At 43.6% G+C, this 24587-nt stretch overlaps 1 protein-coding gene across 2 annotated transcripts in view; it reads left to right on the top strand.

Moving 5' to 3' along the window:
• LOC111951802 (inositol polyphosphate-5-phosphatase A-like) overlaps positions 1–24587 on the top strand; it is a 273107-nt gene that overhangs the window by 154753 nt on the left and 93767 nt on the right. For both annotated transcript variants that reach the window (XM_023970029.2, XM_023970028.2), the window contains exons 7-8: positions 4299–4351; positions 5216–5335. In XM_023970029.2, coding sequence (XP_023825797.1) covers positions 4299–4351; positions 5216–5335 — 173 coding nt within the window. The remainder of the gene's footprint in view (positions 1–4298; positions 4352–5215; positions 5336–24587) is intronic.

Below are 24587 nucleotides of genomic sequence, written 5' to 3'. Positions count from 1 at the left end.
CACTTGGACTAAACACCTCCCTCTGCACCTGGATCCTGGACTTCAAGACTAAGGCTAAGGAAATGATTGTGGATTGTGGACTACAGGAAAAGGAGGACTGAGCACCCCCCATTTCTCATCGACGGGGCTGTAGTGGAGCAGTTGAGAGCTTCAAAGTTCCTTTGGTTCCACATCAACAAACAAACTAGAATGGTCCAATCACACAAGACAGTCGTGAAGAGGGCAACAACAAAGCCTATTTCCCCCTCAGGAAACATAAAAAGATTTGGCAGTGTGGTCCCGAGATCCTCAAAAAGTTCTACAGCTGCAATATCGAGACCATTCCTGACTGGTTGCTTCACTACCCTGGTACGGGCAATGCTCGGCATTCTGACCGCAAGGCACTACAGAGGCGGTAGTGCGTTACGGCCCAGTACATCACTGGAGCTAAGCTGCCTGCCATCCAGGACCTACAACCAGCGCTGGTTATGGCAGGAAGCCCAAATAAATTGTTCAAAGACCCCAGCCACCCCAGTCAGACGTTCTCTCTACTACCGCATAACAAGCGTACCGGCAGTGGCCCATAAGTCGTACGCACAAAGGCTTTCGCAACAAGAATGTTTAGCCCCAAGCGTAGACTCTCTATTGCTGAACAGGTAATCAAATGTTGGTACCCAGACATGGATTGTGCATTGGTGTTGGCCCCCCTCCAATCCCCCCAACTCCTCTATTTTACGCTGCGTGCTACTCTCTTTTTATTCATAGTAGCAGTAGTCACTTAAACTATACATCATTGTTACATAACTACCTCAATTGGCCCGACCAACCAGTGCTCCCGCATATTGGCTAACCGGGCTATCTGTATTGTGTCCCACCGCCAACACCCTTCTTTTATGCTACTGCTACTTTCTGCATTCCATATATTACACTGCTCCAAAAAAATAAAGAACACTTAAACAAAACACAATGTAACTCCAAGTCAATCACACTTCTGTTAAATCAAACTGTCCACTTAGGAAGCAACACTGATTGACAATAAATTTCACATGCTGTTGTTGCAAATGGAATAGACAACAGGTGGAATTATAGGCAATTAGCAAGACACCCCCAATAAAGGAGTGGTTCTACAAGGTGGTGACCACAGACACATTCTCAGTTCCTATGCTTCCTGGCTGATGTTTTGGTCACTTTGAATGCTGGCGGTGCTTTCACTCTAGTGTAGCATGAGACGGGAGTCTACAACCCACACAAGTGGCTCAGGTATTGCAGCTCATCAGGATGCACATCAATGCGAGCTGTTGCAAGAAGGTTGCTGTGTCTGTTCAGTGTAGTGTCCAGAGCATGGAGGCGCTACCAGGAGCAGGCCAGTACATCAGGAGACGTGGAGGAGGCCGTAGGAGGGCAACAATCCAGCAGCAGGACCGTACCTCCGCCTTTGTGCAAGGGGAGGCACTGCCAGACCTGCAAAATGACCTCCAGCAGGCCACAAAGTGCATGTGTCTGCTCAAACAGTCAGAAACAGGACTCCATGAGGGTGGTAAAAATGTTATGTAAAAATGTACCACTAGCCACTTTAAACAATGCCACTTAATACAATGTTTACATACCCTACATTACCCATCTCATATATGTATAATACTGTACTCTATATCATCTACTGCATCTGCCATCTTTATGTAATACATGTACCACTAGCCACTTTAAACTATGCCACTTTATTGTTTACATACCCTACAAGTACTCATCTCATTATGTATATACCGTACTCTATACCATTCTATGCATCTGCCATGCTGTTCTGTACCACCACTCATTCATATATCTTTATGTACCATATTCTTTATCCCTTTACACTTGTGTGTGGTGTAAGGTATAGTTGTGGAATTGTTAGGTTAGATTACTGTTGTTATTACTGCATTGTCGGAACTAGAAGCACAAGCATTTCGCTACACTCGCATTAACTCTTGCTACCATGTGTATGTGACTAAAAAATTTGATTTGATTTGATTTGATTTTGGTATGAGGGCCCGACGTCCCACAGGTGGGGTGTGGCTTACAGCCCAACAACCGTGCAGACGTTGGCATTTGCCAGAGAACACCAAGATTGGCAAATTCGCCACTTGGCGCCCTGTGCTCTTCACAGATGAAAAGCAGGTTCACACTGAGCACATGAGCACATTTGACAGACGTGAAGAGTCTGGAGACGCCCGTGGAGAACGTTCTTGCTGCCTGCACACATCCTCCAGCATGACGGTTTTGGCGGTGGGTCAGTCATTGTGGGTGGCATTTTCTTTGGGGGCCGCACAGCCCTCCATTGTGCTCGCCAGAGGTAGCCTGACTGCCATTAGGTACCGAGATGAGATCCTCAGACCCTTGTGTGACATATGCTGGTGCAGTTGGCCCTGCGGTTCCTCCTAATGCAAGATAATGCAGACCTCATGTGGCTGGGAGTGTTCAGCAGTTCCTGCAAGAGGAAGGCATTGTGCTATGGACTGGCCCGCCCGTTCCCCAGACCTGAATCAATTGACCACATCTGGGACATCATGTCTCGCTCCATCCACCAACGCCACGTTGCACCACACGACTGTTACAGGAGTTGGCGGATGCTTTTAGTCCAGGTCTGGGAGGAGATCCCTCAGGAGACCATCCGCCACCTCATCAGGAGCATGCCCAGCGTTGTAGGGAGGTCATACAGCACTGGAGCCACACACACTACTGAGGCCTCATTTTGGACTGTTTTAGGACATACATCAAAGTTGGAATCAGCCTGTGAGTGTGGTTTTTCCACTTTCATTTTGAGTGTGACTCCAAATCCAGACCTCCATGGGTTGATAAATTTGATTTCCATTGATCATTTTTGTGTGATTTTGTTGTCAGCACATTCAACTATGTAAAGAAAAAAGTATTTAATAAGAATATTTCATTCATTCAGATCTAGGATGTGTTATTTTAGTGTTCCCTTTATTTTTTTGAGCAGTGTACATAGTCACTTTAACCATATCTACATGTACATACTACCTCAATCAGCCTAACCGGTGTCTGTATGTAGTCTTGCTACTTTTATAGCCTCGCTACTGTATATAGCCTGTCTTTTTACTGTTGTTTTATTTCTTTACCTACCTATTGTTCACCTAATACCTTTTTTTCACTTGGTTAGAGCCTGTAAATAAGCATTTCACTGTAAGGTCTACACCTGTTGTATTCGGCGCACGTGACAAATACACTTTGATTTGATTTGAACTATGCTGTGATGTTTAAGTTTAACATTCAATTTCAATCTATCTAATGGAATAGAATCCACAGATAGGAAAGTTGATGATAAATACTTTTACTAAGAGTATTAGTTATTGAGTGACCCGGTCTCTCCAGATCTCCCAATAATACTATTTCTACGGTCAATTTTAGATCATTGTTATGCATTTTCAGACATTCCTGAATCTGAGACCAGAAACAGGCTACCTGAGGGCAATACCAAAATAAATGGTCTATTGATTCTGTATTCTCACAACAAAATTTGCAGAGCTGTGATGATTGTATGCCCCAAATATCCAACATTTTGTTGGTGGCAAGAATTCTATATAATAATTTTAGCTGAAAAGCACGAAGTCTTGAATCTTGCGTAATTTTATATATCAACTTAAATCTGTAACATGGAATCGGTGCATCAAAAATCTCTTCCTAACTGTTTTGTAATCTGTATGGCACAGCTGTCAACATCCTGGTCCTCAAATGAAACTGGTATACTTTCCTATTTATGCTATTTTTATTCCTCCTCCAGTTTTGATCTTTGATATTGGGCAGACAGACCAGTTCCCTACCTCCTCCCGCTGCCACCTGCCTCCTCCATTTTTGGGGTAATGCTGTAATCAATTGGTTGTAATCTTGGATTGAGCAGACCTTCCCGTACAATTCTGATAACTCCATGAAAGACAACTCTACATTTCCAATTTTCAATATAATATAAAAACAAAATACCCTTTTCAAACAACTTTCMCATAAATACAGGTATTTTATCAATCGGCACATTTGAGTTCAGCCAAAGCATTTATTCTATTTTTTCAGGGGATGAAATTGAAATTGTAGCCAGCTCTGCATTGCTTGTTTAAAAAAAAGAGAGATACTTTGAAAAAAGTATAATTTTCAGGTAATCGAAAATGAGACATGACAATCTGCACAAAGGCAAAAAGGCCATTTWWAAAAAATKGATGAGCTTTTCTTAGTAATCTACTTGAGAACAATTGAAGGTGCACTGCAGTAAGGTCCAATTCCATGCGATCCATGCTCACATTCAGTTGGCATGATGTCTCCCTCTGTTACAGTGCAAGTGGTCCAGAAAAGGCTTCATCAGGACTAGATGGGCTCTGGCTGACTGGTGAGTTTCCAAGACATCTCATTACACCTCAAACTACACCTATGATCAAACAGAATTTCTCAGCTTTTCATTGAGGTGCATTTTAGGGTCACATCCAGCTGTGACTACCCATAAAGCCTAGCAGTATCACCCGCAGTACCTGTCACTTTGGCTTTACCCCACTATCCATAGGCTATATCCCAGGGGGCTTTGCAGGTCCCGGTCCAGTCTTCATAGAGAGGCAAGGTAGAGTCAGTCTTCCCTAGAGAGAGAGGCTTTACTTCTCTCCCCATCCCGGGATTAGATTAGACGTAATCTCGTTAGCCAAGCAGTTGCATATGACAGATGACAGAAAACATTACATGCAATTGAACCTGTGTGAGATGAATACAAACGTTTTGAGAGGGAGGGATGGAGGAGGGAGGGGGTTGTAATCGAATAGAAGGATGACATGAGAACAAAAGGGCTGAAACGGTAACACTCTAATAGAGACAGGCATGACGCGAGACAGGGACCTGAAGGGAGAGACAGAGAGAGGGAGGGAGATTGACAGGGATGGGAGAGAGGGACACGGATGAGAGGGACATTTTACCTATATATTTAGAAGTTTGTCAGCAGGAGAAGCGTCTTGAGGTGAGACATCCACTCTCATTTACAGAGATCGATATATAGTCAACAGTGGATCAATGAGACATGCTTAGCAGCATTAGCACCACTAGGAGTAAAGTGGACATGTCACTCAGCCTGTAGGGCAACCAGGCAAGTTAATCGAACTGCTCCATTCACAGAACCAAATGTATAGCACTGGTCCACAGGCCACGAGGTCAATCATGTGATTCAGGTGTCTCAAACTCAAATATCCTGGTCTTTCGGTCTCCCCCACAGTGCCTTTGACCTGGTCAACATCCACCTGTTCCACGATGCCTCCAACATACTGGCCCGGGAGAAGAGCCCCTCTGTCTACTCCGGGATGAGACAGAAGGCCCTTGGCTTTGTTCTAGACAGGTGACTGGCACTCTCCTCTCACCATTCTCTCATCGCTCATCTTATCATTATCTCCAACCATCCTCTCAGCACCCTCTTCATCTCTCCTTTACCAATCTCACCATCTCTCCTCTCACCATCCTCTCCATTCTTCTTTTCCACTCGACCCTGAGCAACACACTCACCTCTCTGCCAGCAGAGAATCCTTCACCCAAGACCCCACTAAGCAAACAGGGGAGCCGTTCCAGCTAACATGCTAATGTGATTTATGTGATCTCCATTTACGGTGGAGCAGGATGATGAAGTGTGTTAAAGCAGCCCCTGCTCACTACCTGGTCATGCTAACACTGAATAGAAGCTATGTATCAGCCCTGCATTATGTGACCCCCACCAATGAAATCAAATCTGAATGCACAGCGTCTTTCACCTCCTTCCACTTTGAATCACTGCATACATATGGCCGGCATATATTATGAAGGGGTTTTGGCACCTCGTGAATTACGAGCTGTGTTTTATTCATTTCAAAGCTCATATTTACCCTCTCCTTGATTCTTTCATTTGATGAAAGAATGCTCTGCGTTTAATGGACAGGGAAGTGGGGGTGTTTGAGGAATAGGACAGCTTTTACAATTTTTATGAAGCCATAATTTACCTGGATTTATCGGTATAATGAAGTTTCAAAAGGACCTTTCTTGTTGCTTACGTTGAGGGTTTTGACCGTATTTTCTCAGCTTTGGTCATGCTCTTGAAGTWGATTTTTTTTTAAAGTCATCTCGTAAATACGGCTAAATGTCAAATTTTCTGCTGGAGGTTGAATAGCACTGGGCTGGTGAGTGGCAGTTTCCACGCTCCCCTCTTTTAAATCCCCTTGTGCTCAGAAGGTATCCTTTGCTGGTAATTCCTGGGACATATCATTAAAAGGTGACAATGGCAGGGTATTTTTTCCTTTTTTCCGGGAGGTGGGAGGGGTAACCTAGGGGGATGGGTTGTGGGATGGGTGGGAGGTGTAGGCCTATGTTCCGGCTAGGCTGGCATCTCATGCAGGGGGTGAAGGAGGGGGGGCATCGCGCCTCAACCACTCACTTTGGGGAAACACTCGGGCGCAGATCCGGACTGCCAGAGAGAGTGAAAGAAGCTGGCTGGGGCGGGGGGAGGCATACAAAAGGCCCTGGGCTCTGTTAGGGGCAGTGAATAATGTGCTGCTCCTTTCACAGGGGCTGCTAACCTTTTGGCAGCCACCAGTGAACTCCATTCTCCTCCGCCGATCGGGGAAGACAATGTGCCCAGGCCCGGCTTTGAATGAAGTGCTACCACCAACAGTGTTCCCATTCAGAGGCCGGTTGGGAACCATCTTTTTGGCCATTGTCCTAACTCTGACTCCTACCCCAGAAAGAGAGAAGGGAAAGGGTGAATATCTATAGCCAAGGCCCCCTCTCTTTCCCTGCCTCCCTCTCTCTGAGCTCTAATCTCTCATTGTGGGGAGGGGGTAAGGAGGGGGAGTGGACAACACCAGCTGAGATCCAGAGGGGCTGCTGGTGCAGGAGCCTGGTCAGTGATCTAGCCTAAGGAGCAAGCTCCATGGCTGGGCCCAACCTTAGCCCCTTCCCTTATCTTGGGCCCAGGCTAATAATGCAGCTTACGGCCCATTGAAAACACATCTGATAAGCCCTTTCCTCTGTGGCCCTTTTAACTGCTAAACAGTGTTTATCTCCAAAGCCCTTCAAGGCCTCCAGGGAACAATGATAAGAAGGAACAGCGTTTAGCCAGCCAAACCTCTCCATTGAGTCACATCAAAAAGGCACTCCTCTGGTCTCCGGCTGATGTGGGGCCAGCAACTTCATGAGAGCCTATTTGAAATGTAAACCCTTCATGCTTGTTTTTATTCCTCAACACCATCCCCTTTGAAGACTGAAATATGAGCACCAAATGGCACCTAACGTTATTTACTCTGTTTATTCATATGCGTATTGCTAGACAACCATTTGGAGGTCTTGCCATATATTTTCAAGTAGATTTAAGTCAAAACTGGAACTTTGCCGCCCAGGAACATTCATTGTCTTCTTGGTAAGCAAGTCCAGTGTCGATTTGGCCTTGTGTTTTAGGTTATTGTCCTGCTGAAAGGTAAATTAATCTCCCAGTGTCTGGTTTAAAGCAGACAGAACCAGGTTTTCCTCTAGGATTTTGTCTGTGCTTAGCTCCATTACATTTGTTTTTTATCCTGAAAAACACCCTAGTTCTTAACGATTACGAGGATAGCCATAACATGATGTAGCCACCACTATGCTTGAAAATATGGAGAGTGGTACTCAGTAATGTGTTGTATTAGATTTGCCCCAAGAATAACACTTAGTTTTCAGGACAAGAAGTGAATTACTTTGCCACATTTTTTGCAGAATTACTTTAGTGCCTTGTTGTAAACAGGTCAGTATTATGGAGTAACTACAATATTGTTGATCCATCCTCAGTTTTCTCCGCCATTAAACTTCACCATTGGCATCATGGTGCAGTCCCTGAGCAGTTTCCTTCCTCTCCGGCAACTGAGTTAGGAAGGACGCCTGTATATTTGTAGTGACTGGATGGTGAATCAATACACCCAAAGTGTAATTAACAACTTCACCATGCTCAAAGGAATATTTAATGTCTGCTTTTTTAATTGTTACCCATCTACCAATAGGTTCTCTTCAAATAATGGCCCCGGAGGGGATGGCTGCCGTTTTACGGGCACCTAACCGACTGCTATTTTKTTTKTTTTTTCGCATTGTTTGTAACTCATTATGTACATAATGTTGCTGCTACAATCTCTTATGACCGAAAAGAGATTCTGGACATTAAACCAGCGATTACTCACCTCGAACTGGACAAAGATTTTTTCTATAATGAGTCCGACAAGAAGGATATACTGCTTTGTCAAGACAAGGCCCAAATCCCGTCATCAGCGTGAAGAAAAGACTGAGGAAAAGGGGGGGAGGGCGGGGTGCCTTGTAAGATTTGGCCGATGAGTAKGTAAACCASCACTTCCCTCCGTATTATTGGCCAACGTGCAATCATGGAAAACAAACTGGACGATCTACAATTAAGACTATCCTACCAACGGGACATTAAAAAAGATAATATCTTATGTCAACATTCACAAAGCCGCGGGGCCAGAAGGATTACTAGGACGTGTACTCAAAGCATGTGCGGACCAACTGCCAAGTGTATTCACTGACATTTTCAACCTCTCCATGACTGAGTCTGTAATACCTACAAGTTTCAAACATAATACCATAGTCCCTGTGCCCAAGAAAGTGAAGGTGACCAGCCTAAATGATTACCACCCCGTAGCACTCACGTTGGTAGCCACGAAGTGCTTTGAAAGGCTGATCATGGCTTACATCAACRCCATAATTATGGAAACCCTAGACCTCCAATTCGTATACCGCGCCAACAGATCCACAGATGACACAATCTCAATCCCACTCCACTGCCCTTTCCCACCTGGACAAAATGAACACCTATATGAGAATGCTGTTCATTGACTACAGCTCAGCGTTCAACACCATAGTGCCCTCAAAGCTCATCACTAAGCTAAGAACCCTGGGACTAGACACATCCCTCTGCAACTGGAGTATGGACTTCCTGATGGGCCACAACAAGGTGGTAAGGGTAGGCAACAACACATCTGCTACGCTGATCCTCAACACTGGGGTCCCTCAGGGATGCGTGCTTAGTCCCCTCCTGTACTCCCTATTCCCCCACGCCTGTGTGGCCAAGCACGACTCCAAATTTAAGTTTGCTGATGACACAACAGTTGTAGGCCTGATCACCGACAGGGAGGAGTTCAGAGATCTGGCAGTGTGGTGCCAGGACAATAACCTCTCCCTCAATGTGAGCAAGACAAAGGAGCTGATCGTGGACTATAGGAAAATGAGGGCCAAACAGGCCCCCATTAACATCGACKGGGAAGTAGTGGAGCGGGTCAAGAGTTTCAAGTTCTTTGGTGTCCACATCACCAACAAACTATCATGGTCCAAACATACCAAGACAGTTGTGAGGAGGGTACAACAACTCATTTCCCCCCTCAGGAGACTGAAAAGATGTGGTATGGGTCCTCAGGTCCTCAAAAATGTATACTGCTACACCGTCGAGAGCATCCTGACCATTGCGTCACCGCCTGGTATGGCAACTGCTCGGCATCTGACCGTAAGGTTTTACAGAGTGTAGTGCATAAGGCCCAGTACATCACTGGGGCCAAGTTTCCTGACATCCAGGACCTATAGACTAGGTGGTGTCGGAGGAAGGCCCAAAAAACTGTCAAAGACTCCAGTCACCAAAGTCATGGACTGCTCTCTCTGCTGCTGCATGACAAGGGGTACCGGAGCGCCAAGTCTAGGACCAAAAGGCTCCTAAACAGCTTCTTCCCCCAAGCCATAAGACTGTTGAACAATTAATCAAATGGCCACCTGGACTAATTACAGTTGAAGTCTGAAGTTTACATACACTTAGGTTGGAGTCATTAAAACTCGTTTTAAAACCACTCCACAAATTTCTTGTTATTAACAAACTATAATTTTGGCAAGTTCGGTTAGGACATCTACTTTGTGCATGACACAAGTAAGTTTTCCAACAATTGTTTACAGACTGATTATTTCACTTAATTCACTGTATCACAATTCCAGTGGGTTCGAAGTTTACATACACTAAGTTGACTGTGCCTTTAAACAACTTGGAAAATTCCAGAAAATGATGTCATGGCTTTAGAAGCTTCTGTTAGGCTAATATACATCATTTGAGTCAATTGGAGATGTATCTGWGRATGTATTTCAAGGTCTACCTTCAAACTCAGTGCCTCTTTGCTTGACATCATAGGATAATCAAAAGAAATCAGCCAGGACTTCAAAAAATAATTTGTAGACCTCCACAAGTCTGGTTCATCCTTGGGAGCAATTTCAAAATGCCTGAAGGTACCACATTCATCTGTACAAACAATAGTACGCAAGTATAAACACCATGGGACCACACAGCCGTCATACCGCTCAGGAAGGAGAGGCGTTCTGTCTCCTAGAGATGAACGTACTTTGGTGTGAAATGTGCAAATCAATCCCAGAACAACAGCAAAGGACCTTGTGAAGATGCTGGAGGAAACAGGTACAAAAGTATCTGTACCCACAGTAAAACAAGACCTATCTCAACATAACCTGAAAGGCCGCTCAGCAAGGAAGAAGCCACTGCGTCCAAAACCACCATAAAAGCCAGACTACGGTTTGCAACTGCACATGGGACAAAATGTACTTTTTTGGAGAAATGTCCTCTGGTCTGATGAAACAAAATAGAACTGTTTGGCCATAATGACCATCGTTATGTTTGGAGGAAAAAGGGGCGGCTTGCGAGTCGAAGAACACCATCCCAACCCTGAAGCACGGAGGTGGCAGCATCATGTTGTGGGGGTGCTTTGCTGCAGGAGGGACTGGTGCACTTCACAAAATAGATGGCATCATGAGGTAGGAAAATGATGTGGGTATAGTGAGGCAAACATCTCAAGATATCAGTCAGGAAGTTAAAGCTTGGTCGCAAATGGTCTTCCAAATGGACAATGACCCCAAGCATACTTCCAAAGTTGTGGCAAAATGGCTTAAGGACAACAAAGTCAAGGTATTGGAGTGACCATCACAAAGCCCTGACCTCAATCCTATAGAAAATGTGTGGGCAGAACTGAAAAAGTGTGTGCGAGCAAGGAGGCCTACAAAACTGACTTAGTTACACCAGCTCTGTCAGAAGGAATGAGCCAAAATTCACCCAAATAATTGTGGGAAGCTTATGGAAGGCTACATGAAACATTTTACCCAAAGTTAAATAATTTAAAGGCAATGCTACCAAATACTAATTGAGTGTATGTAAACTTCTGACCCACTGGGAATGTATTGAAAGAAATAAAAGCTGAAAAATCATTCTCTACTATTATTCTGACATTTCACATCCTTAAATAAAAGTGGTGATCCTAACTGCTCTAGACAGGGAATCTTTACTAGGATAAATTGTCAGGAATTGTGAAAACTGAGTTTTAAATGTATTTGGCTAAGGTGTATGTAAACTTCTTACTTCAACTGTACATTGACCCCCCCCCCCCCCCCCCCCCCCCCCCCCCCCCCCCCCCTTTGTTTTTACACTGCTGATACTCGCTGTTTATTATCTATGCATAGTCACTTTACAAATGACCTACTAACCTGTAGCTCTGTACATTGAACTCGGTACCGGTACCGGTACCTCCTGTATATAGCCTYGTTATTGTTGTGTAATTTTCTTGTTACTTTAAAAAAAWAWWWWTTCACAGTAGTTTATTTTGTAATTTTTCTTAACTGTATTTCTTTAACTGCTTTGTGGTTTTGATTCTAAGCGAAGCATTATAATACCTCACTGGCCTTTGGTTGAATCTGTTTGAAATTCAGATACAGTTATTGTATGTGTGGGGTACAGAGATGAGGCAGCCATTCAAAAATCATGTTAAGCACTATTATTGCAACTCATTTTGTGAATTGTTAAGCACATTTTTGCTCCTGACCTTTAGGCGTGCCATAACAAAGGGGTGGAATACTTATTGGCTCAAGACATTTCTGCTTTTCTTTTTTTTTTTCTTTTTTATAAATTCGAAGTAAAACATAATTCCACTTTTACATTATGTTGCGTTGTGTGTAGACCATTGACAAAACAATCCAAGTTTAATCATTTTTATATTCCGGCTGTAACAACAAAATGTGGAAAAAGTCAAGGGGTGTRAATACTTTCTGAAGGCATTGTAACAATGCTTCCTCATGAGACCCTTACAGCCCCTTTTTCCTATAAGGAAGTATTGATATATGGGTCATTCCATCATTTCGGTGCCTTTTGAGAAGTGCAACTTGGTCCAAAAAACCTTTAGATTTCACAAAATGTGTACATTCTGTCATAAAGAGCACATGTTCAACTTCATTAAAAAAAGTTTTCCAATCTTAAGAGGTAAAAAAATATATAGACTGTCTATTAAGTGACAAATAAAGTAACCTGGTCGACAGTAACGTTTGACGATTTAAAATCTTAAATTGGCCATGAATCCCCTTGTGACAGGGAGAATGGAAGCTTTTTGTATGCAACAGCGTGTGGCAATTGAATGCAAGCTTCACATTTTTTTAAATTGTTAAACCATTTCTCGCCTGTCTATCTATGTGTAAGAGGGCTGACATGTTATGCTCGACCCACTCAGTTTTCCACCACAAAACACCAGAAATTTGCCAAAACGAGTAGAACCAGCTCACTTGCTTTTACACTATTTTGACCATTAGATGTTTAATATACTTTATACAGTGCGTTCGGAAAGTGTTCAGACCCCTTTCACTTTTCCCACATTTTCTTAAGTGGATTAAATAAGACATTTTCCTCCTCAATCTAAACACAATACCCCACAATGACAAAGCAAAAACTGTTTTTTGTATAAAAATAAAAAAACAAAATACCTTATTTACATAAGTATTCAGACTCTTTGCTATGAGATTCAAAATTTAGCTCAGGTACATCCTCTTTCCATTGATCATCCTTGAGATGTTTCTACAACTTGATTGGGGTCCACCTGTGGTAAACTCAATTGTTTGGACATGATTTGGATAGGCACACACCTGTCTATATAAGGTCCCACAGTTGACAAGATTGTGTCGAGGCGCATCTGGGGAATGGAACCAAAAAACTTCTGCAGCATTAAAGTTGCCCAAGAACACATTCTTAAATGCAAGAAGTTTGGAACCAATCGGGGGAGAAGGGCCTTGGTCAGGAAGGTGACTAAGAACCCAATGGTCACTCTGAAAGAGCTCTAGAGTTCCTCTGTGGAGATGGTTGTCCTTCTGGAAGGTTGTCCTATCTCTATAGCACTCCACCAATCAGGCCTTTATGGTAGAGTGGCCAGACGGAAGCCACTCCTCAGTAAAAGGCACATGACAGACCGCTTGGAGTTTGCCAAAAGGCACCTAAAGGACTATGACCATAAGAAACAAGATTTTCTGATCTGATGAAACCAAGATTGAACTTGTTGGCCTGAATGCCAATCGTCACGTCTAGAGGAAACCTGACACCATCCCTACGGTGAAGCATGGTGGTGGCAGCATCATGCTGTGGGGATGTTTTCAGTGGTAGGGACTGGGAGACTAGTCAGGATCGAGGGAAAGATGAGCGGAGAAAAGTACAGAGATCCTTGATGAAAACCTGTTCCAAAGCCCTCCAAAGGACCTCAGATTGGTGCTACGGTTCACCTTCCAACAGGACAACAACTCTAAGCACACAGCCATGACAACTCAGGAGTRGCTTTGGAACAAGTCTCGGAATGTCCTTGAGTGGACCAGCCAGAGCCCGGATTAGAACCTGATCGAACATCTCTGGAGAGACCTGAAAATAGCTGTTTAGCGACGCTCCCCATCCAACCTGACAGAGCTTGAGAGGATTTTCAGAGAAGAATGGGGTAAACTGCCCAAATACAGGTGTTACAAGCTTGTAGCGTCATACCCAAGAAGAGTCGATGCTGTAATCGCTGCCAAAGGTGCTTCAAAAAAGTACTGAGTAAAGAATCCGAAATAAATGTGATTGAAACATGTTTTTATTATTTGCAGAAATGTTTTAAAACCTGYTTATGCTTGTTCATTAYGGGGTATTGTGTGTAGATTGATGAGGGAAAAAACTATTTAATACATTTTAGAATAAGTGTGTGTGTGTGTAAATATATAAACTCAGCAAAAAAAGAAACTGGCAACAACGTTGCCTATGGGCACAAACCCACCGYCGCTGGACCAGACAGGACTGGCAAAAGTKCTCTTCACTGACGAGTCGTGGTTTTGTCTCACCTGGGGTGATGGCCGGATTCGCGTTTATCGTCTAAGGAATGAGCGTTACACCGAGGCCTGTACTCTGGAGCGGGATCGATTTGGAGGTGGAGGGTCCGTCATGGACTGGGGCAGTGTGTCACAGCATCATCGGACTGAGCTTGTTGTCATTGCAGGCAATCTCAATGCTGTGTGTTACAGAGAAGACATCCTCCTCCCTCATGTGGTACCCTTCCTGCAGGCTCATCCTGACATGACCCTCCAGCATGACAATGCCACCAGCCATACTTCTCGTTCTGTGCGTGATGTCCTGCAAGACAGGAATGTCAGTATTCTGCCATGGCCAGCGAAGAGCCCGGATCTCAATCCCATTGAGCACGTCTGGGACCTGTTGGATCAGAGGGTGAGGGCTAGGGCCGTTTATAAATGTCCGGACACTTGCAGGTGCCTTGGTGAAAGAGTGGGGCAACATCTCACATCAAGAACTTGCAAATCTGGTCTAGTCCACGAGGAGGAGATGCACTGCAGTACTTAATGCAGCTGGTGGCACACCAGATACTGACTTTTGATTTTGACCCCCCATTTGTTCATGGACACATATTTCAATTTCTGTTAGTCACATGTCTGTGGAACTTGTTCAGTTGTTGAATCTTGTTATGTTCATACAAATATTTACACATGTTAAGTTCGCTGAAAATATGCAGTAAACAGTGAGAGGATCTGTTTTTGCTGAGTTTATATGTACAACACACACACCGTTCAAAAGTTTGATGTCACTTAGAAATTCCTTGTTTTTGAAAGAAAAGCCAATTTTTGTCCATTAAAATATCAAATTGATCAAGAATACAGTGTAGACATTGTTAATGTTGTAATGACTATTGTAGCTGGAACAACAGATTTTTTATGGAATATCTACATAGGCGTACAGAGGCATTACACAACCAATTCACTTCTGTGTTCCAATGGCACGTTGTGTTAGCTAATCCATGTTTATCATTTTAAAAGGCTAATTGATCATTAGAAAACCATTCTGCAATTATGTTAGCACAGCTGAAAACTGCTGTTCTGATTAAAGAAGCAATAAAACGGGCCTTCTTTAGACTAGTTGAGTATCTGGAGCATCAGCATTTGTGGGTTCGGTTAAGGCTCAAAATGGACAGAAACAAATGACTTGTTCCCCATCAGTCTATTCTTGTGCTCAGATATGAAGGCTATTCCATGCGAGAAATTGCCAATAAACTGAAGATCTCGTACAACGCTGTATACTACTCCCTTCACAGAACAGCGCAAACTGACCCTAACCAGAATAGAAAGAGGAGTGGGAGGCCCCGGTGCACAACTGAGCAAGAGGACGAGTACATTATAGTGTATAGTTTGAGAAACAGACGCCTCAAAATCCTCAGCTGGCAGCTTCATTAAATAGTAACCGCAAAACACCAGTCTCAACGTCAACAGTGAAGAGCCGACTCTGGGATGCTGGCCTTCCAGGCAGAGTTCCTCTATCCAGTGTCTGTGTTCTTTTGCCCATCTTAATCTATTATTTTTATTGGCCAGTCTGAGATATTGATTTTTCTTTGCAACTCTGCCTGGAAGGCCAGCATTCCAGAGTCGGCTCTTCACAGTTGATGTTGAGACTGGTGTTTTGCAGGTACTATTTAATGAAGCTGCCAGTTGAGAACTTGTGAGGCGTCTGTTTCTCAAATCTAGACACTAATGTACTTGTCCTCTTGCTCAGTTGTACTGGTCCTCCTGCATGTCCTTGTGTGTTGCGTATGGTCCAGATTCCAATGTTAAGTAGCTAGCTAGCTGCGCTAATGTTGCTATTTTGTTGAAAGTCCTTTTTGATACTAGCCAGATGGCCCCARCTAGATAACTACCTAGCAAGATGACGAAGAAACAGTTGAATTCAATCTCCATAATCCCGTACTGACAGTGCCAGCCCGTAGCCAAATGTTTAGCTAGCTAGCTAATGTTAGCATATTCGCTAGCACAACATAGTGCAGGGTCTTTGTCATAAATCGGCAGCTAACACAGGCAACTGTTTCGTGGAAACTAATCCGTGATTTAATTATAATGCCAATAGTAGCTTCAGTAGTTAGCTAGCTTGGAGGAARTATTTGTGTCTGCTTACTTAGCTAGTTACCATCCCATAGCTTTCATTGCATATATAGTGTGGCTGGCTCATAACATTTAACTGTGGATGTTTGGAGAAAATTCCCAATTTTTATTGTTTCTCCTGTTGGCTCCCCCACGTGCTCTCTGATTGGCTTAAAGTCAAGTTATTGGCCACTGATGAGCGTTCTGATTTTACAAGTATAAACGTCAKGTTCGTCGCTACTAGGTCGGCATGCAGCAGGTACCGCTTTCTTTCTAGCAAGAGAAGGAAAGACCTCCCACTGTGATAAGTACCTATCGGCAGTCTATTGGCAGTGAGATTYATGCTTTAGACTCTGTATGTTGTAAAATGCCAACTTGTTCCGCCAAGKACTCGTGATGTAAGGAGGACACTGAGATTATGTGCTAATTCAGAAGTCAGGGCCCTGGCCAAGAGGATGGGAAGCAGCCTGCCAAGAGCCATGTGAAAAGATAGCCATGAGATAAAATCAACACMATTTTTTTCTTTCCCCCAAAAATCGTGTTGTGTTCCTTTTTATTCTTCCCCTTTCAGAGTGGCTGTCCCAGTTCAGGAGAGAACAGTTTTACATTACAACTGTGAAATCCTGGCACGAAGACCCCCTTTGTCCCCCGCCATTATTTTCACACAAATATAGTCCATTGTCACACAGCTGAAGTTAATTTGATCAACATTGGAGACATTGAACTGTTTTGTTTGCTGAAAAGGCTTGTTTCATGCTCATTTTCAGGCCATTGAAAAGCAATGATTGGCAGAAAAATAATGTTGCCGTTAACAATTCAGGGCAATTAGTTTCCCAGGGGGAAGCAGTGGGCCGTACTGGCCGCCACACAGCAATTCATTGTCATTTTATGGACGGTCATCAGTCAACTGTCAGAGCGTCTCAAAGAGCCCTCCAATCTAAATGTTTCCCTTTAGGCTTTTCCCAGAACAACGGGCTGAAAGAGGAGCGAAAGAAGAGCCTGTTTCCAGGCAATAGACATGTTCAGCTGGAAGGAGGACTGAATAATTGCAGGGAGATCCTCCATAAAAGCCAGATGAATTTATTAGACAGAGTAGTGTGTGTGTGTGTGTGTGTGTGTGTGTGTGTGTGTGTGTGTGTGTGTGTGTGTGTGTGTGTGTGTGTGTGTGTGTTGTGTGTGTGTGCACGAGCGTGTGTATGCATGCGTGCATGTCAGACAAAATGTATGAATGAGTGTTTAAGTGGAGGTGTGGTGAATTAATTTGTGTTTATTTACTTTTTAGAGCATCTGATTGACTCAGCGTGTATGCTTATGACTTAATTGGCTGTGCATGCAAGCACCTGCTGTGACCTGTGTGTTTGTGTGGCACAGAGAATACTGAGGATGCTGCTTTATGTCATTCAGTAGAGACTGAGAGGGGAGCATGTGCTAGCCTTTGGGTTGTGTTTRGGGGCTAGTGGACGGTGCTCTGCTAGGGCCCATATGTAGCCCTTCATGGGGGGTACTAGGGTGGGTTGGGGGTGTCAGTGTGTGACTCTGTGAACTGCCTCCTCACCCTGGGAGGCCTGGGGCAGCAGGGGTTAATCCCCAGTCAGTCTCCACTGATACCTCTCTCTCCCAGTATAGGACTAGTTCATAAACAAGTAGCTACTATTAGCTCTGCAGCGATGGGAATTAAAGTACCTTCAACAATTAAATACTGTGTATTGGCTAYAGCCATTTACCTAGTTATGTTTCTGCAGAATAGAGATCTGCAGAAACGAGGCGCTATTATTGGTTCACAGGCTGTAAGATTTTTGGACTGAGTGGCTCCCATAGTGGATCTGGCAAKTGCGAACCACTGCTGAGGAGAGATTGGACAGGCTTGTATCTCCATCAATACCAGTCCGCAGAACTCCACCAGATCCAGTGGCCGACAACCTTCCTTCCTGTTTTTTTTTGGGTCACTATTAGAAATGCTTGGGGTTTGACGTTGTTGGGTTGGCTTATCCTTTAACCTCTGTGTGACCGCGACACCCTACCACCACCGCCCTTCTGGCCTGACTCAACTGGGAGAGTTGGGTAGGGTGGGTGAAGTAGTTCATGGGGGCTTGTAGGGAGCGACCGCCCCTGGGAGTCACAGGTCACATCATGGGTCCTCCCCTGTCCCATTGAGCCAGACGTCAAAAAGCACATTCTTCACAATGTTAACATTCTCCCAAATTCTCAAAATCACGCTTACAATGGATGACTCTGCATTGGCTTTTGCATTGTACCGCTGAGTTTTGTTGAGTTGAATTTGACTTGCCAAGTAATGGTAAGTCATCTTGTCAATCTCGTATTGACATCGACCCCCAGTTGAAGAGTGTAATCCTAACAGCCTGTCTATTACAACYCCGATTAACTGTCTGTCGATCACTCTCAAGAATATTTTTTTGGAGTGTGTGTAGAGTTATATTACCATGTAAGAGAGAATAACTAAACCGTGTGTGTGAGAGAGGAATGTGCTCCAGGTGCTTTGTGCCGCTGCGGTAGGGGGCCTGGGAGCAGAGTTAAGGACCATGTTATAAATTAGCGGCTGACCCTGTCTTTGTGTGGCCCTATGAAGGCCTGACTGATAGCCCCCCCCCCCCTCAGTGAGAACGGCCCCTGTGAAGAGCCTTTATCAGGGGTGTCACCGTGCGATGAATTGGCTGGGGGGAAGCATGTTTATAGACTGTGTAAAGAAGTGCGTCTTTGTGTGGGAATGTCGCTGACACTCTTACAGTTTGCTTGAATGAACTGTGATGACGCGGCTAATGGGGCCCCCGCTGGGGGTCCTGCAGGGGGCCCCCGGGACCCCCCACCACAGCCCCATTCACGCCCAGTCCGCTGTGGCTAATGTGTCGATTCTTCGGGCCGCCACAAAGGCCAAGCAAAAGTCAACTTTCACACCAGCGGGTCACCACAAGTGCTTTAGGAAACTATCGTGTAAACAGTGTTACCTTCTGACCTGCCGCTGATACCTTAGCTCTGCAGACAAAACGTCCAAGGCTATGGCATTAGACATGGCTATTAGAGGGATAAAGCTGTGGGCTGGCTCAGCACTGGGCCCTGGGGAAACACACTGGGGAGAGAGGCAATGTCTTAGTCGTCTCTATCTGTTTTCTCTCTCTTCCCTTTCTCCTCTCTCCCGCCACACTGATTTTCTTCTCCATTTTATCCCCCCGTCCCATCCTCTCTTCATGCTCATTCTCCTCTCTCTTTACTCCCTCTTTTGCGATCTTTCTCTCGCTCTCTCTCTTTCTCGCTCTCTCTCTCCTATGTACACGTGCTCCGTAAGCTTTTTGGAATTAGCGAAAAAAATWATAATAATCATAATAAATGTATTTTATATAGCGTTCTTCATTACAAACAAGAAWCTCAAAGTCACTTTGAAAACCAAAACTGTCGGGATCTGGCAGTTCATGTTTAATGGTCTTCCACAGCTTCAGATGTCTAAGCAGTTCGAAAAGGCAGTCAGTAGCGGGAGATTACATTTATTTGTCATCAAAAACGACTTTTTATTGAGTAAGTGCCTTTGATGGACTGCACGTGCKCAGTTCGGCGCGGGACGACCGTTAGACCTTATGACGTGTCTCTATGCATGAGCTCAGCTAGCCAACATTGCCTACAAGCGTGATCGGGATTTCTAGATRTCTTCATAAAACCTGCAAGCTGTATGTTATTTATGTCGTTCAGCCACTACTCGGAAAAACATAAGAAATTACAGTTTTTAATGTTTTATTATCCAATGATTGTACGCTAAAAGTCCTCAACTGTCAGCTTCATTAAATAGTACCTGCAAAACACCAGTCTCAACGTCAACAGTGAAGAGGCGTCTCCGGAATGCTGGCCTTCTAGGCAGAGTTGCAAAGAAAAAGCCATATCTCAGACTGGCCAATAAAAATAACAGATTAAGATGGACAAAAGAACACACACTGGACAGAGGAACTCTGCCTAGAAGGCCAGCATCCCGGGGTCGCCTCTTCACTGTTGACGTTGAGACTGGTGTTTTGCGGATACTACTTAATGAAGCTGCCAGTTGAGGATTTTGAGRGGTCGGTTTCTCAAACTAGACACTCTAATGTACTCTTCCACTTCCTCAGTTGTGCACCGGGGCCTCCCACTCCTCTTTCTATTCTGGTTAGGGCCAGTTTGCGCTGTTCTGTGAAGGGAGTAGTACACAGCGCTGTACGAGATCTTCAGTTTATTGGCAATTTCTCGCATGGAATAGCCTTAATTTCTGAGAACAAGAATAGACTGACGAGTTTAGAAGAAAGTCATTTGTTTTTGTTCATTTTGAGCCTGTAACCGAACCCACTAATGCTGATGCTCCAGATACTCAACTAGTCTAAAGAAGGCCCGTTTTATTGCTTCTTTAATCAGAACAGCAGTTTTCAGCTGTGCTAACATAATTGCAAAAGGGTTTACTAATGATCAATTAGCCTTTTAAAATGATAAACTTGGATTAGCTAACACAACGTGCCATTGGAACACAGGAGTGATGGTTGCTGATAATGGGCCTCTGTACGCCTATGTAGAAATTCCTTTAAAATCAGCTTCCAGCTACAATAGTCATTTACAACATTAACAATGTCTACACTGTATTTCTGATCAATTTGATGTTATTTTAAAGGATAAAAATGTGCTTTTCTATTCAAAAACAAGGATATATCTAAGTGACCCCAAACTTTTGAACGGTAGTGTACGTTCCCAATATCTCCTTGTCTGGAGTAAAAAAAAWMWWMWTCCAGTACGRGGTGAGTAATCCCTGTGCTGATATSTAGAAGCTCTTTTCGGGTCATAAGATACGGTGGCAGAAACATTATTTACAAAAGAAGTTACAAATGACGTGAAAAATAAACACACAAYACACATTTGGTTAGAGGACTGTAAAACGGCATACGTCTTCTCCAGCTCCATCATGTGTCTGGGTTTTCTATCCTGTTAATGTTGACGGAGCGTGCACGCCTAAGCACGCGTATAAGTACCTGGCCTGCTTCTCAAAAGTGCCCAGCTGTGCTTCTTAGTCATTTTTTCATCACCTCACACAGTAAGTCAGTAAAGTTCTTATATATATATTTATTTTTTACATCCATTCAAATTATAATAGTTCCTCACAGTATTTGAAAAATCTTTCCAACACTCTCTCCCTCGATAATCAGTGTGGCTAATAAATAGGCTATGGACATGTTGGGTGTATATGTTTCTATTTTAGTAGTCAATTTCATCTTCATACTATAGCATAGCTGTCCCCTTTATACTTSTCTTTGTCAATTAATTATCTTATAGTCTACTTTCAGGGAAGCCTAAGGTAGGCCAAGATTTTTTTTAATACCTTTTAAGGAAAGAATAAATATTTGCTTGTCTCTGATATTGGCTTTGATTGACGGGTGCTATTACGGGGCGGTGCATGTGTGAGTTTGTTGATTCTCCCAATAGGCCTATATTTCTATTCAGAAAGTTTCCTAAATTAGCCTGTCTGGACTCCATCTCTTTAATAAGATTCAAACTCTCCAGTCATGATGTAATCTTATAAAAGGCTTGTTTTCAGTAGCTTAGGCTACATTATGTCTCTCATTACAGCGTCCTCTCACTGAAGAAAATGTGTAATTGCCATCGAATGACCGCAGCAGTAGGGTTTTTGACATTATGCAAATTTTTCAGAATAGTGCTCTTTCAGTCTCTTGAAGCATGTCTGGGGAAGGTCTGCGGCGGCAGGTAGCCTAGTGGTTAGAGCGTTGGACTAGTAACCGGAAGGTTGCAAGATCGAATCCCCGAGCTGACAAGGTAAAAATCTGTCGTTCTGCCCCTAAACAAGGCAGTTAACCCACTAGGCCGTCATTGAAAATAAGAATGTGTTCTTAACTGACTTGCCTAGTTAAATAAAGTTAAAATAAAAAATAAGTGGGAGAAAMCCCATGAGCTAATTTCAATGGGATCGATATTTATTTGTTTTATATGCAGAAAAGCYAACAGACAAGGACAAAGTAGGCATATATCTTTATTTTGACTCCTTTAATGTTGTGTCAATACGAAAATATGACAGATGCTTTCAAACCTGGCATTTCTTAATTTGTCTATTTAATATTTAAAAGTAATAACCTGAATAATCATAATGGAATGCCATGATATTAACGATGTGTAATGGCTTGTTTCAAGTAGGTTTCTATTAAGAAGCATATCCATGTAAAAAAGTGAACAAACAGAATTGTGTCCTTTCTTGACCCCCCCCCCAAAAAAACCTGAACGGTTATGTTGGCGACCGTGTACAGTGGCCTGGCCAATTACCATAATCTCAAATTCCAAGACTGTCACAGCCCTTTACTTTTGTTAGACCTCTTTATTTTTACAGACTAACTTGTATTTTCATTGTGGCCCATTTGGCCCTAGGACACTGAGACACATGGGTTTGCAAACACAACTTTTTAACTAAAGAAATGTTACTGTCTTTAAGTGACCATTCCATTGGCTACTTGCACCACAAATAAATGCAGGGGGAACTGTCCTCGTAGTCGAATAGTGCTCTTTCAGTCTCTTGGAAGGTCAATGATGACATCGTGTGTGTTAACCCCATCCAGCCACCAGCACTCCCCCCACAACAAACACCTTTTCCCAGGCTACTCTCTCCCCTCCCCTCCCCATCGCTCCTATTCTGCCTGGTCTGTGGTGGTGCTTTATGATAGAGGACTAGGAAGGAACCCACCACCGAGTGCCTTCTCTTTTTACAGCCTCATAAATATTGTTATCAGGGGTCCGGGAAGGAGTCCACCCTCCACCCAGAGATTTATCCCCCCGATTAGCGAGGTGCTAGCATCCTGAATCATTAATTACACAAGTAGGCTTGCAGCGCTACCACCATCTTAATTTCTTATCTCTCCTCTGTAAGATGGGGCCTCTTAATTAAGTCAATTATTAGGTATAGGAAGTTAATTATATGTCGCTTATGTGCGTTTTAAATGCGCTTGGATGCCGGTTCTGCTGTAGATCTGGAAGCATTCCACGAACCTGGGATCTGGACTCCATGAATCCTCCCTAACTCACACACACAGTTCTATATTACAGTTGAAATCGGGAAGTTTACATACACCTTAGCCAAATACATTTAAACTCAGTTTTTCACAATTCTTGACATTTAATCCTAGTAAAAATTCCCTGTCTTATGTCAGTTAGAATCACCACTTTATTTCAAGAATGTGAAATGTCAGAATAATAGTAGAGAATGATTCACTTCAGCTTTTATTTCTTTCATAACATTCCCAGTGGGTCAGAAGTTTACATACACTCAATTAGTATTTGGTAGCATTGCCTTTAAATTGTTTAGCTTGGGTCAAATGTTTCAGATAGCCTTCCACAAGCTTCCCACAATAAGTTGGGTGAATTTTGGCCCGTTCCTCCTGACAGAGCTGKTGTAACTGAGTCAGGTTTGTAGGCCTCCTTGCTCGCACACGTTTTCTCAGTTCTGCCCACACATTTTCTATGGGATTGAGGTTTTGTGATGGCCACTCCAATACCTTGACTTTGTTGTCCTTAAGCCATTTTGCCACTAAGAAATCAGCCAAGACCTCAAGAAAAAAACTGTTGACCTCCACAAGTCTAGTTCATCCTTGGGAGCAATTTCCAAATGCCTGAAGGTATCACGTTCATCTGTACAAACAATAGTACGCAAGTATAAACACCATGGGACCACGACAGCCGTCATACCGCTCAGGAAGGAGACGTGTTCTGTCTCCTAGAGATGACGTACTTTGGTGAGAAGGAGTGAAAATCAATCCCAGAACAACAGCAAAGGACCTTGTGAAGATGCTGGAGGAAACATGCACAAAAGTATCTATATCCACAGTAAAACGAGTCCTATATCAACATAACCTGAAAGGCCACTCAGCAAGGAAGAAGCCACTGCTCCAAACTGTCATAAAAAAGCCAGACTACGGTTTGCAACTGCACATGGGAACAAGAATCGTACTTTTTGGAGAACTGTCCTCTGGTCTGATGAAACAAAAATGAACTGGTTGGCCATAATGACCATCGTTATGTTTGGAGAGAAAAAGAATGCTTGCAGGCCATAATGACCATCGTTATGTTTGGAGGAAAAAGGGGGAGGCTTGCAGGCCGAAGAACACCATCCCAACCGTGAAGCATGGGGGTGGCAGCATCTGTTGTGGGGGTGGCAGCATCATGTTGTGGGGGTGCTTCACTGCAGGGGGGACTGGTGCACTTCACAAAAATGATGGCAACATAAAGAAGGAACATTATGTGGATATATTGAAGCAACATCTCAAGACATCAGTCAGGAAGTTAAAGCTTGGTCACAAATGGGTCTTCCAAATGGACAATGACCCAAGCATACTTCCAAAGTT

The sequence above is a fragment of the Salvelinus sp. IW2-2015 genome, linkage group LG25 (assembly GCF_002910315.2).
Source record: "Salvelinus sp. IW2-2015 linkage group LG25, ASM291031v2, whole genome shotgun sequence".
NCBI classification, from domain to species: domain Eukaryota; kingdom Metazoa; phylum Chordata; class Actinopteri; order Salmoniformes; family Salmonidae; genus Salvelinus; species Salvelinus sp. IW2-2015.
The sequence above is the reverse complement of the archived record's forward strand: the minus strand, read 5'-3'. Positions and strand labels throughout refer to the sequence as shown.